At 39.4% G+C, this 13,232-nt stretch overlaps 2 protein-coding genes across 2 annotated transcripts in view; one reads left to right on the top strand and one right to left on the bottom strand.

Moving 5' to 3' along the window:
• Positions 1-1,538: 1,538 nt before the first annotated feature.
• SPCS3 (signal peptidase complex subunit 3) lies at positions 1,539-11,565 on the bottom strand. The gene is made up of 5 exons (XM_058837434.1): positions 11,309-11,565; positions 8,782-8,855; positions 6,181-6,257; positions 4,639-4,754; positions 1,539-4,168 (listed from the first exon to the last, which is right to left on the bottom strand). Exons 1-5 carry the CDS (start codon positions 11,449-11,451, stop codon positions 4,036-4,038), a joined length of 543 nt encoding a protein of 180 aa, XP_058693417.1. The 5' UTR covers positions 11,452-11,565; the 3' UTR covers positions 1,539-4,035.
• Positions 11,303-13,232, top strand: part of ASB5 (ankyrin repeat and SOCS box containing 5) — a 40,338-nt gene continuing 38,408 nt past the window's right edge. Inside the window, exon 1 of the mRNA XM_058837430.1 lies at positions 11,303-11,383. The gene's annotated coding sequence lies outside the window, so the exon portion shown is untranslated. The remainder of the gene's footprint in view (positions 11,384-13,232) is intronic.

Genomic DNA, 13,232 nt, shown 5'->3' with positions numbered 1-13,232 from the left:
AGGGTGGAGATGGAGAGAAAAATTCTGGCAGATGCCTAGAGGGATGGCTGAGAGAATTGGGCTGCTCAGCCTAGAGAAGAGAAGGCTTCAGGGACTTCTAATTGAGGCCTTCCAGCAACTGAAGGGGCCCTAAAGAAAGATGGGTATTACCATTTTAGCAAGGCTTGTTGAAATAGGACAAGGGATAATGATTTTAAACTGAAGAAGGGTGGATTTATATTGGATATAAGGAAGAATTTTTTTTCCAGGTAAACATTCAAGGTCAGGCTCAATGGGGCTCTGAGCAGCCTGATCTGGTTAGATGTCCCTGCTTCTTGTAGAGGGGTTGGACTAGATGGCCTTTAAAGCTCCTTTCCAACACAAACTGTTCTATGACCATTCTTATTACTGAATTGTCACTTATTTTCATCTGCGCCTTGTCTTCAGCCCATTATCTTCAATAACTTGCCAGTTTGAGAAAATGGTCAGAGGGAAGTGTTGGAGGGCACCAGAAAAAGATCCAGAAACAATTTGGCTTATTCATGCTAAGTTTTGGATATTTTTGTTTAATAAAAAGATGCCTGATGTAACTACTGCAATATGAGCATTTACCAATACATGTAGAATGGGACTTTTCAGGCTAAACAATATATGCCTTCTGGCTTGTTTGTTTGAATGAAGAGTTTAAAATGTTTTTATAAGTTTTTAACTGTTTTGATGAAAAAAAATATTCCAAAATAAAGCAGACAAATAAACCAGAAAAACTTTTCTTAAAGCCTGACAAAGCTATCTTGTATGTATTTTCTGACACAAATTTGGAGTAAGATTGCTTCTCCAATACCTGAATTTTCAGCCTAAATAGCTTTCATTTTGCAGAACTACTCTGCAAAACCTATAATCTTGAAGCAATTTTCAGAACATTTTTAATGGTTGGAATCAAAAAATTATGCAGGAACTCTATTTAAATCTTGCTAGAAAGCAATGTATTAGCTAGCTTTAACTTCATTGTTCAGAAGAAACATATTTAAAGAATTAACAACTAATAGAAGTAATTTATTTTCTAAATGACTTTCTATTTTCAGTAACTGTAGAGCCACCCACAAATAAAGACTGCATGCTCAGGGGAGCAGAGTTCTAAACATAGATGTTTCAAGGCTATTTTGCCCTTCCTGCATAGAGCTGTCAATGTAGTGCTGCATGTTTTTGATGGCAAATGGGAACACAGGCTACTTTAAAAATTTCCATTTTTCAGTTCCTACACAAGAACTGTCTACAGCACCTCCCTTTAAAATTATTATCTGAAATGTATCTTAAGCATTTTCAGTTCAGTCTCTTCCCATTAAGTAAATCACTTGCCAGGGAATACCTTTTCTGTACGTATTACTCCTTAAACCAGAAGTATTTAGTCAGCAACACAGCTGAGAGAACAATCAGCTGCCAGCAACACTAGTACTTTATGAGATGTGTGAGATAAGAGGAAGTAAATGCCATTAGTTTCCACAAAAGCGCATCCTTTTTATGAATGGTTTGAGAATTGTCAGAACAAAATACAGCAGCCATTTGACTTTTTGGAAGGCTTTTTACTTTTTTTGTAGAGATCAGTTGAGGAATTTGCCTCCTTAAACCCTGAACCAACACCCTGTCTCACCTGGTGGCTCAGGAGCAAAAACCAAGAATTACAGCATCAAGTGCTCATCTATGCTGGTCTTTTCCTCAGGATAAAAACAAGTTCTTCTCTCCAAGAACTTGAACTCCATGATGGTTTCTTCTTCATCCCTCTAAAATGCTTACCTCAAACATAATTTCTCTTCAAAGGGAAAGGCTAGTAAAGCATCAAACATCACACTTGAAAGCTACAGTTTCAGTGTCTTGAAATTCTGCTACTGTCTGCTGGGAGGAATATACCATTTTGTAGGAAAGAAAGTAGCTTTCTCCCTGATGCTTTGACAGCGGATCCTTGTCTCTGTAGTTACAGCATCTCTTTAATAGGCAGACATAATATTCATTGGAAGAGTACTGCCAAAGGAATGCAGGGAACTGGCTGAATGCCAAGCCACAAGAAATGCTTCAGTAAACAATTCAAGAATATCATTTATGAAAAAACCAACCACTTACTTTGCAATTACGAAAACAAATCCACAACTTTGCCCAATTATCTCTAAAAATATTTTGTTTTCCTTCTCTATGACAGTTTTAAGTTCTCTGTAACAGTTTTTAGAGCCATATATATATTTGATATAAAAGCACAGCAAAAATAGTATGTGTTTCAATGTGCTGATTATACTACTCTGTGGAAAACAGCACAAGTTCAGAGAACTAAAATTCATGCAAATATGCTGGATACAAATGACAAATTCTCCTAAAACATTGTTAAAAAAACTTTTTAGTCTTCACACTTAAACAAAATTTTGTTTGTAAAGACAAAGCAAGTTTTGGGAATTTTTTTCAAGACCTTTTTGATTAATACACCAACATGAAGAATGTATTGAAGTCACTTAGGGATAATTCACAAATATTAAAGATCCCTTTTTAAAAGCAAGTTAGTTCCCTCAAAATCAATCAGCTCAAAACAAAGGGGGATACTCTGCTCCAGTCTTTTGCCATCTCTTCTTTTGTAAGGTTTTTCATACTGAAGTTCTCATCGTTTTTCCTATTACTTTTTTCTGATTTATAGTATTAAAACCCAAGTTTTAGTTTCCTCTTTTACGAAGTCCCCAATACATCCAGAATATTCCCTGTCTGGTAATAAATTCCCTTGTCATGCTTAGTTTGAAAATACACATGTAAGTTATGGACTGTGCCAGGACAGCGATAGTGACGCGTGCTCCTTCTCCTGGATATCCGATGACCTAAATGCACCAGTCAATCACTACAAACCATTGCTATTGCCACGAGGCGATCCTGATACCCTGCTCCTTCCATCCTGCCAACCCTGACAGCATTCACAGCTGCAGCTGAGGGAAGGAGCACACACAGGGGGATCTGCAGCCACACAGAGCCCACCTTTTCTGCAGAGGCGCTGACGGAAGCTGCTACATGTGGCTTGCTACCTTTCCTGGTTCATGACACTCAGCAAGACTTGCAGGTAGACTCACTGACACTCAAGCTGGTAAATCTGCCCCAATTATTCTACCTTACCATGGGGAAATCCTCTGCTTTGGAAAGATTTACCCAGATTGTTTAGGGAATATCTATCCTATTCCTTGCTATGGAAGGTCCCCTCTAATATTGTCTCAGCCCTTTCTGGAACAAGCATGTTCATTCCTCCTGATGAACAGATCCCAATAAAAATCTAGAGATTCCATTTTAGAAAGCGTTTTTTTACCTAAAGCTTTTACTTTTCTTATTGACTTAGCCTTCTATCTTGTGTTTAAAGTCTTAAGACTCATACTGAATAGACTTCTTTTTATTCTTCCAATCTGCTGCATTGCAAACAGTAATTAAAATGATTTGTAATACAGAACTGTATGTGGGCTACATCAGTGGCACTCAAGATCTGAGGCTGACTGACAGATAATGAACTATCAGTTTTCCAAGTAGCTGGCGGCAGTCCTAGAAAGGACCAAGCTTAGCCTACTATAACATACTGCATGTGGATTTAAAAAAATGCCCTAAAATGGAACAGCTGTTTCCTTCAGGCACTCCCAGAAACCAACTCCAGAAGGTATATTTGAGTTCTACACAAAATAAATAACTATCACAGTACTTAAAAAGCCCAAACACAGGAAGACTACCTTCTGATTTAAAAATATTTATTTAAAAGAAAAGGAGATCTATACTTAGATGGCCAGGAAAAGAAAAAAAAAATCCCCAGTTTCCCCCCCTCAAAACCATTATTCCGCAATTTACCTTTCCCTGAAGCTTCAGCTTCAATGTTTATTTAGGAAAAAAACAACAAAACCCTGAATTTTCATTTCCTTTTCCTATGCTGCTAGCCTGAGGAAATTAAGTTGCTTTCAGTGAAAAGTTGCATGGGGTGCAAGAAGAAACTGCAATAAAATGTATCCACAATATACAAGTATAAAAAATATTTTGCTTATGATTCAGTACTATAATTTAATAACTTTTTGTTGTTTCATAGGTATCTGGGAAAGGTACAGACACATGTCCTGATCCTGTAACAAGAGGTAGAATGCCAGCATTTGGTACAACATTCCAGGAGAGAGTCAAGGTGATATTCCTGTTTCCCCTGCAAAAGCAACAAAAACTATCAGCACAAATACTCAAGTTAACCGATTTAATTAACAGTTTCGAGTTTTAAATACATAAGGATACAGATTGTTTAACTGGTCCAGAACAATAAGCTTTTTAATTTTAGGTAGTTACCGCCTATTTTTTTTTTTTTACTTGACTCCTTTGGAGTTGATTGCATGACAGAACCAATTCTACACAGACTGAAGGCAGAAACCCACAAGCCTGTTGCTCATAACAGCAGTGCATCTCGCACTTCTTCATTTCATCATCTTCTATTCTACAGAATACATGGGATATCTTGTATCCCAAGGCCATCTTCTAACAATCAAAGATGCAACAGAGATGACAGAGTATCAGATAGAATGTAGTTACCTTCCCACATCAATAAACACACGTATTAAATGCAAAATATGTAAGTCAATCAAGATATCATGAATAACAGTGATAAAACAAATATTTACTTACTTGAGACCATTTCCATCATCGAAGAAAAAGTACTTTGACTTCATGTCTTTTAAGGACAGCCTTGGGTTGTCTCCTCTCAACATGATCTTGTCCCAAAGGACTACCTGATTTAGAGCCTAAAATCACAATTGCAATTAAGTCAGCAAGGTACCTTACCAAGTCACATTCAGATACTGGACCTTCATTACACTATTCATCTAAAACCCCTGAAGTACATGCTTGCAATCCATAACTAACAAAATAATGCTTCACAGCAGGGTAATGTAATACTACTACATAGTGAAGTGTGGCTCAGAATAAATGGAAACAACGAGGAACATCTTAAAACACAAGAAAGACATTTTAAAAAAGTCATATGCTTTAGCAGAATTACAAAGCATAACAGGGTTTCCTTCTGAATTGCAAAGGTAAGTCACATTTAAAGCACTATTTAGACCTTGTTTCAAGTGAAGGACTTAAAAACTGTGTTATCATAACTCTGCTTATGTATTTAACATCTTTCCAACTTAAATGGAAATCTCTACTTGAATTGCAAGTATAATCCCAAAAAAATTTACAAACAGTTGAAAAAGTGAGATCTCAAGTTCTTACATTACAGAAACTTTATACTGTTATTTTAAGTAGATGCTAAACAGTCTTGTTTAGTACTTTATAGAACAATTTAGAAAAATACTTCTCAGTATTTGTGAGAAGTGGTGATTTACATGGAAAAAAATCTAAAATATGGAACAATACAATAAAATCACAGAAACCCTAAGAACTATTCTAGTACAAACAAAATATCTGCCATCTTATTTAATATAACTAAGGCACTTAAAAAAAAAAACAAGAAAAAAAAAGGACAGTTTTGTACAGCAAGGTAAGAAAACCCCCAAGCTTTCACCATATCCTTGCAATGTGAGCACAGCAGCTTTAACTAGAGTTCAGTGGTACCGAGGCTGCATGGTGCTCCATTAGAGTGATTTTTTTTTTTTCAAAGGCTGTTCCACATAGCTTATATCAGATCATTAAAAAGGGTGTTCAGCTATTCAAAGGGAAGGCTCAATAGCAACCAATTTAAAGGAGCAAGGAAAATTATTTTGAGAAGTATGACTTATGAATGAATTATGGGGCTACAGTAACTGGTAGGGGCAACCACTTCTGTGATTTCTGAAAAAAAAGACACACCACATTAGGCCAGCCCAGAAGCCACTCTCTTGTTTCTAACAGCAGCCAACTGCAGAAATTTAGAAAAAAAGTAAAACAGATAGAAAAGGTGAAAAAAACTCATTCACAGTATACTACTGTAAGTATACTGCAACACAAGGTATGTGTTATTTTCCTCCAGTTCTACTGGGCATATATCAAGTTAGGTTTCATGGAGGTGAACTTCCTAGCCTACAGTTAAACTGTCAAGAAAATAATCATGAAGGCCAGTAAAAACAGCCCAGACTAGTAGGAAATGCTGGTGGCCTTAACTCTTCTCAGCAGAACTACAGAATGGTTAAAAATAGCTGCAGTACTAAAATGGGTAATTGCTTCAAACTTCTTTTTAATACTTACATTGTTTTTTGTTGAATATTCCGCAGACAAATATAGAAACAATTGTTTGACATTCCAATCAAATATACTCTGCAGATGTATGCAAGTTAAGAAAAATACCATATTGTACTTACATAACCTTGTTTTATTTTTACTAGATATAAGTAGTCTATAAACATTACAGTGAGCTCTTACCTTTCAACACACCTCATCTTACTCATAAATCAGAGCACTGCCGGCAGTTTGAACACACATTTTAAAAATGATTAGGTAGGCATTTCTTTTTACTGTTTTTGAAATCTAGCAGCTACTTCTCGAATAATTTAAGAGTTCTATATTTGACACTAAGCTAGTAACCAGAATCCTCTGCTAGACAACCTATTATAAAACCTTAGACATAAAAGTCATGACAGAATTCTTCCAAAAATATACTCAAAGCAATTTTTTATACTATCAGAGAACCCTTGTATCCAAATACAATAACATTAAACAATATATAAAAACAAAACTGGTGAAGTGCAGGGAATTCAAAGAGACTTTAATGCCCATGTTACAGAAATTAGAATATGGGAAGTATTTCATATTGGAAGGGACCCCAAGAATTAGTAAATTTGATTCCCTACTGACAACAAGGAAAGCTCATTAGACTCAAACAAAATTCTGCTCAGATTTTTGATCAACAGTAAACTGCTGACTACCATTTGAGAAAGTATAATGATGCTGGGATTCTAAGTAGCTGTCTGCTTATTTAAAAATAACATGTGACTACTAAGGAAAAGACTTTTTAATTCACTATAGAGATTAGCTGTAATCTTTTATTTCCTAGTCCTCTTTTGTATTGTTTGCCATTACCTCAAAGAACATATAGATTCCCTAACCTAGCTCAAAATCTGTTTTTTTTTTTCTTTCACTTATCCAAAACAAACACGTTCTTAAGCTACTAATTCAAAGGGCAAGAAAGGAAAGAATTAAATATTTAACTTCTGTCACTGCAAGACTAGGTAGAAATATTTTACTTGAACATTTTCTGTCATCTGGCTCAAAATATCAAACAAGGTTCTGAAGTTTTCCTTGATAGGATTTCTTATCACTTACAAAAGGTAGCAATTATTTAAATAAGCTTAAAGGAGTTTGTGAAAACTATTTCCTTCCTTTCCTGCTCCCCTTTTCTTTGCCTAGTTCCTTTTTCTAACTGCCATTTTATTTAACTTCTCCCAGGGCTAACAACTTCTTTCTGGTAGTTAAGACAGTCCATGTACCTGTATCTCTTTACAAATTTTGAATAAAAACCCGTACCAGACAGTTGCATTTTACATCTCTAAATACTGCAAGCTTCATTAATGCCAGGTATGAGAAATTTAGTCAGAAACTTTAAAGAAAAAAAAAAAAAAGGCCGTTACCAGTAGAAGTTATTCAAACATGGAATCTTTATGGCCACATATTGCAAACCAATCCTTGTATAAGAACATTTCTTTTAGAGGTTCTGTCCTGCCTTGCCCTGCTTCTCTCCATACACAACGTGTAAAAGTCTATGCACCTACTTTAGAATTTCAGTCTCTGATTTTAATATGTATTAGTATTTCAGAGGTAAAACTCAGACTTAGGAGCTTACTTCTCCTGCTTCCAGTTGATTAAAAAAACCCTCTTATTCCTGTCCTGACAGACCTGCAAAAATCTGATTAGCCTGTTTATCCAGTATTGTATCAAGAGTTGTATTTTGTGTGGTCTGCTCACACAACAGTGCCCTTCAAAAGAGCAAAACCAAAACACAGAGGTAATCAGTGTCTTGCCTAACAATAACAAAAACCAGCAGACAGGGAAAAATCCCAGGATTCTCAGACCAGTTGCAAAACACGGTTTAGTGTAATCACCTGAAGATGCCACCTATTATTTGGTACTGACTTCTGCAGAAAAACTCTTTCAAAGAGGCTTAATCCAGACTAGCAGGGAAGCAAAGAAATACAAAAGAAAAACTGCAAAACTGCAACAGCAATTGAGAAAGAGGACAAAAAACAATGTGATAAATTTTTTAGTAAACCATACACTTCCGAATTAATTTCATACTATGCAATACTAAAGATTAGAGTATTTAACATGTAAGCAAGTGAAGGATTACAATGCCTTTTTTCTTTTTAGAAGAATACAGGTACTTCTATGCAACCATTATACAGTCAGAACTTTGAATGCCTCACAACAAAAAGTTTCAAAGGAGCAGTTCCTACATTAGGTATGAAATTCAGAACAACATGTTATGTAAACCCTACCATTAATTCACTCTTCAAATCACCAATACAAACTCCACTTAACAGTAATAATGTCTAGAAGTCAAACTGCACTCCCCATTATTAGATCCAGTGCACTTCGCAATAGAGCCTGATTTTAAGAACAGGCATTAAACAGCTTGTCATTGACTAGAGAACAAACAGCTGGTTTAAGTTCTATTTCACTGCCATTGCCATACCTATGCAAAATATTATTTTTAGCTGCTTTAAATTTTTATTTTAAGACAAATTGCTAGTTTTCCCTAAAGTCCTGAATATCTGAAGAGTATAAGGTAACAAAAATAGACATCAGGGTTCTTATTCCAAAAAGTTTGCAAACCATTTTTTCCATTAAGGATATCTGCAGTAATGTCAAATGTGACGAATCCCAGATCACTTCTTTCTCTAGGTCCAGTGAAATCTTCTACATTTTTTCTAAGAGAAAACAAAACACAACACAAGATTATCCTCTCATTATTTGTCTCTTAAACAGTACATAAGTTATGGTTCTTATTAGATAGTTCCCTCATCCTTTTTCTGTATTTTGTTTTAAATAGTTCTGGGTAAAATGTAATCAACATTACAAACTAACACCTACCTTCCAGAAATTATGGTGTCCCAGTTTTAAATGTCAGACCTTGCCCTCACAATGTCTAAGACATACAAGTAACCTATTGACTTCCTCCTGTTAAAAAAAAAATCTGTATCTAAGCTGGACTATATTTAATTTTAGTAAAATGTGTCTTAGCATCCCCGAATATGTAAAACTGTTTTTGTAAAACCATCAGCATAGCAGTCTGCTGGTAACCACTGTCAATATTGAGACAGCTGAGAAATCAACTGTCCTCGAAAAAACAAAATCTCTCGCGCTCCGACCATTCCAATGAAACAGTTTACGTGCACAGTTCACACAAGTTTCAAGATTTATTCCTGTAATGTATTTAAGTAACAGCATGATAAAAATAGTTATTTCCCCTCTACATTCTGGAAAATTACATCATTTTGGAAGGCTTTATTATAAATCTACATTTGCAACAGTACTTGATGTTCCCACACTAAATCACAATAGAAGGAGCAACTGGAAAATGACACATAGCAGATATTTCCACATGTATTCATAAAGCATATCAATTTACCAAACTTATCATCTACAAAGAAGAATACAATCGTGACAATCAACTATGAACCTTAACTCCTCATGGAACAAATTTTTTATGAATTATGAACTTTGTAATTATATTTATTCCAGTTTGTAAATAAGTCAATTAAAATATCATTTCATTAAAAGCCAAGTTTAGTAATCACAAATAAAAAAAAAGTTTACAAGTGAAGAAAACAGTTTTGGAGATAGTAGTTAAGAAAAACACCACCAAATCTTCACAATATAAGCCTTGGTATTATGAATTTCCAACCTTTGGCAAAAAGCAATATCTTTTTAAGTAATAAACCTTATCAAGCACTTGACTTCACCTCTTCACCACTGCCAGTCAGGTGGAGTAGCAGGCTTTAAGCTTGGGATCTCCAAAACTTGTCAGACATTCAAGAGAAGCAGCAGAAGGTATAACATCTCTCAGTAACACCAGATCTGTGCATCACAGAAGGGACTGGCAATACACATTTCACCCAAATTAGACATTAGTATGCTGCCTCATATATGCTGAGCTCACCATAACACTCAAAGACATGCTTTTATGCTAATTTTATGCTGTTGCAATCCTCAATGTAGCATGAACACAAGTGTTTTGGTTTTTTTATCCTGTGGTATTAAACCAGTCTGAAAGGTGATGGCAGACCCTTTATTTGCATTCATCTCATCTTTCAAGTCCTGCTATTTGGCATCCACTGGTGCCAGATACCTTGGGGTGGTCCCAAAGCTCCACAGAATCATCCCCAAATCACAGAATGGCCTGGGTTGGAAGGGACCTTGACCTTAAAGATCATCAATTTCCAAACTCCCTGACATGGACAGGGACACCTTTCACTAGACCAAATTGAGCAAAGCTCCATCCAACCTGGTACTAAACACTTCCAAAAGTGGGCTGCTTTAGTCCCTAATCTGGGCCAAAACCAACAAGACAAAAAAACATGAGCTGAGTTCAAGCAGCTCAATAAAGCGTCCTATGAGCCAGATTCCCATGTGGAGCTCTGGTAAAGAACCACGTGGCAAAAATGGGAGCAAAGACCTCCACTCGCTGGTGGCTGTAACAGCTGCTCAAATGCTTGTGAAACTGCTGCCCTACACATCACACATACTTAATGGAAGTTTTTTGTGATGAAGTCTCCGTTCAGAGAAAGAAACCTCACCCCGAAGCAACACCAAAACTGGGGAAAAAAGGTCACCCAGCACGACTCTGCATCAGTACATTTTACGTGCAGGCAGCACGTTTTGATGTAGTATTGCGCCCTACACCTGGTACATTTCGCAGAGAAGGAGCCATCCGATCACTGTTGACACAGGACAGAAAGAATGCTAGGTTATCCACGGAGAAACCCAACTAATTAAGAGGTACTTCGACCAGATAAATGTTCACAGGATATACTCCACGTTCCTGCAGGTTCCTGCCTCTCCGCATCTGCGGGCAGCAGCTGGCTCGGCTCCGCCGTGAGCGGCCGCCCCGCTCTCGGGGAGCTCTGGGTGCAAGCGGCGGGGCCGCCCCCCGAGCGCCGCCCCGGCTCCCGCCCGGCCGCGCCGTCGTGGGGCTCCCCCATTGGCCGGGCCGGCGGCGCAGGAGGCCGAGCCCCGAGCGCCGCGCGAGCAGCCGGGGGCCACCCGCCCCTGCCCCTCACCCGCCCCGGCCCCTGCTCTCGGCTCCCGAACTCTTCCCCGCCCGGCCCGGCCCGGCCCTCTCCTCTCCCGCCACTCCCTTCCCTCCCCTCGCCGCACTCACAGCGTGACCCGGGAGACGGCGATGCGGACGGGCACACTGCGCTCCTTGAAGGCGGTGGTGATGAAGCAGCCGAAGGTGAGCGCCGCCATCACGCTCAGCGAGAAGGCGAAGAGCGAGTTGGCCCGAGACAGCACCGTGTTCATCTCCCCGCTGGGCCCGGCCGGGGCTGCGGCCGCTGCTCGGGCGGGGCGGGCGCGGCAGGAAGCGGGCGGCGGCGGGCAAGGGGCGCGCGCGCGACCGGCGCGAGGGGGCGTGGCCTCCCGGGAGCCCGCCCGCCCGCCCAGGGCGAGGCCACGCCCCCTGCGAGGCCACGCCCCCGGCCACCCCTGCCCCGCTTCCGCCAGGAGATGGGCGGGGCTGGCGCCGGGCCCGGGCGCGACATGGCGGCCGTGCTGGGGCTGGTGCTGCGCTGTGTGTTCAGTGCCTGCCGCAGCCTGGGCTCCCAGGGCACTCTCCCTCACCGGGGAGCTGGGGTTTGTCGCTCCGCCGGAATTTTTCATTCGTACAGTAAAGCGTAAATAAGTTTTAGGCGAAGGTTGCTTTCGCTGGTACTGTGATTTGCCATTCCCTCCCTTGTTTCCTACAGGATGTTCCTGTTTCCACTTTGCTACGCACGTGCTCAATCTTCTTGCTTAGAAATTTCCTTCAGTAGCTGGGCTTGTTTCTGGAATCCTTTTTCTTTGCCAGATGGCATGGTGATCTCACGCTGTTGGCAGGCTGAGGCAGCCTTTCACCTGACCCCACCGATTTGGTTGAAATCTCTACCAGCAAAGCTCAGTTTCTGTAGTGAGGCGATTCCTAACTCCTCCCGAGGTCCTGTTTGATGTCCATTCCTGCTTCACGGACCTGCAACAGTATTGATGTGAGAACCGGAGGGGAATGAGAACTTTTACAATGCTTTGGGGTCGATTTTTTTTGGTGTTCCCAACCGCTGTATTGGTCTGTATTAACGATACCAGGCTCGATTAACGGGGATTTCTTTGGGCTGCCAACAGGTGTCAGCAGTGATTCAGTAACATTTAATTCTCTCTTCCCATCCCAAAGGTTCCAGTGCTGCAAATACTGGGAGTAGGAGCAGGAGCTGAGATGCAGGAGCCTGAAAGGGTGGAAGGCCTCGTGGTGACTGAAGGGATAGGGACTGTCAGGCCATTCTGAAATACCTGTGTTCTGTAATGATGGTGCTGTTTCTTTTCCTCCCTGTAGACAAGAGCCAGGTCTCTGAGTCAGGAAAGACAGATCTTTGCAGATAAAGGTAGGGAATGGAATAGGGAAAATATCATAGTGAGGCTTTTTGTTTCCCCCCAGACTGAGTAACTGAAGCACACGTCTGTTTAGCCTGTAGGATGTGAAGGTGTCTGTGGAGACATTCCTTTGGGGACCCTGTGTTCCACTATGCGGGTGGTTTCTGTGTGTCTGCATTTGCCACATTGAAATCAGTCACAGACCCAAAAAGGGTAGGCTCTTTTCTGATTTGCATTTTGTAATTCTTGACCTTTCTGATATTTCTTAAGGAGTTCAGCAGCACAGAGAGTTTCTTGTGTAAAGGTTTTTGTTGGCTTGTTATTATTTTATGCTATTCAAAATATTAATTATTGGGATGATTTGTGGTCTGGAACCTGTTGTAACAGAAACCTTGGATTATTCTTACTGAAAAGTAGGTACTTTTCCCCAAAATATTTGACTTAGAAGTATTAAGGAAGCTTTTACTATAACCTAATAATTTCAGAAGTTATAAAATGTCTGCTGCTTTCAAAAGGATACTTCAGATGTGAACACCATTTTTTTTTCTCATGTCTACAAAAAAAAAGGCTTGATTGCCTTTGTTCTTGCTTTTAGTTCATGTAGTTGCTGTTTAGAGTTTTTCATACTAAACTACTGTTTAATAAAAAAAATGCCTCTTGGGCAGAACTTGCAGAAATAAAGT

The sequence above is a fragment of the Poecile atricapillus genome, chromosome 4, assembly GCF_030490865.1.
Source record: "Poecile atricapillus isolate bPoeAtr1 chromosome 4, bPoeAtr1.hap1, whole genome shotgun sequence".
Lineage (NCBI taxonomy): Eukaryota > Metazoa > Chordata > Aves > Passeriformes > Paridae > Poecile > Poecile atricapillus.
This window is presented reverse-complemented; position numbering and strand designations above follow the sequence as displayed.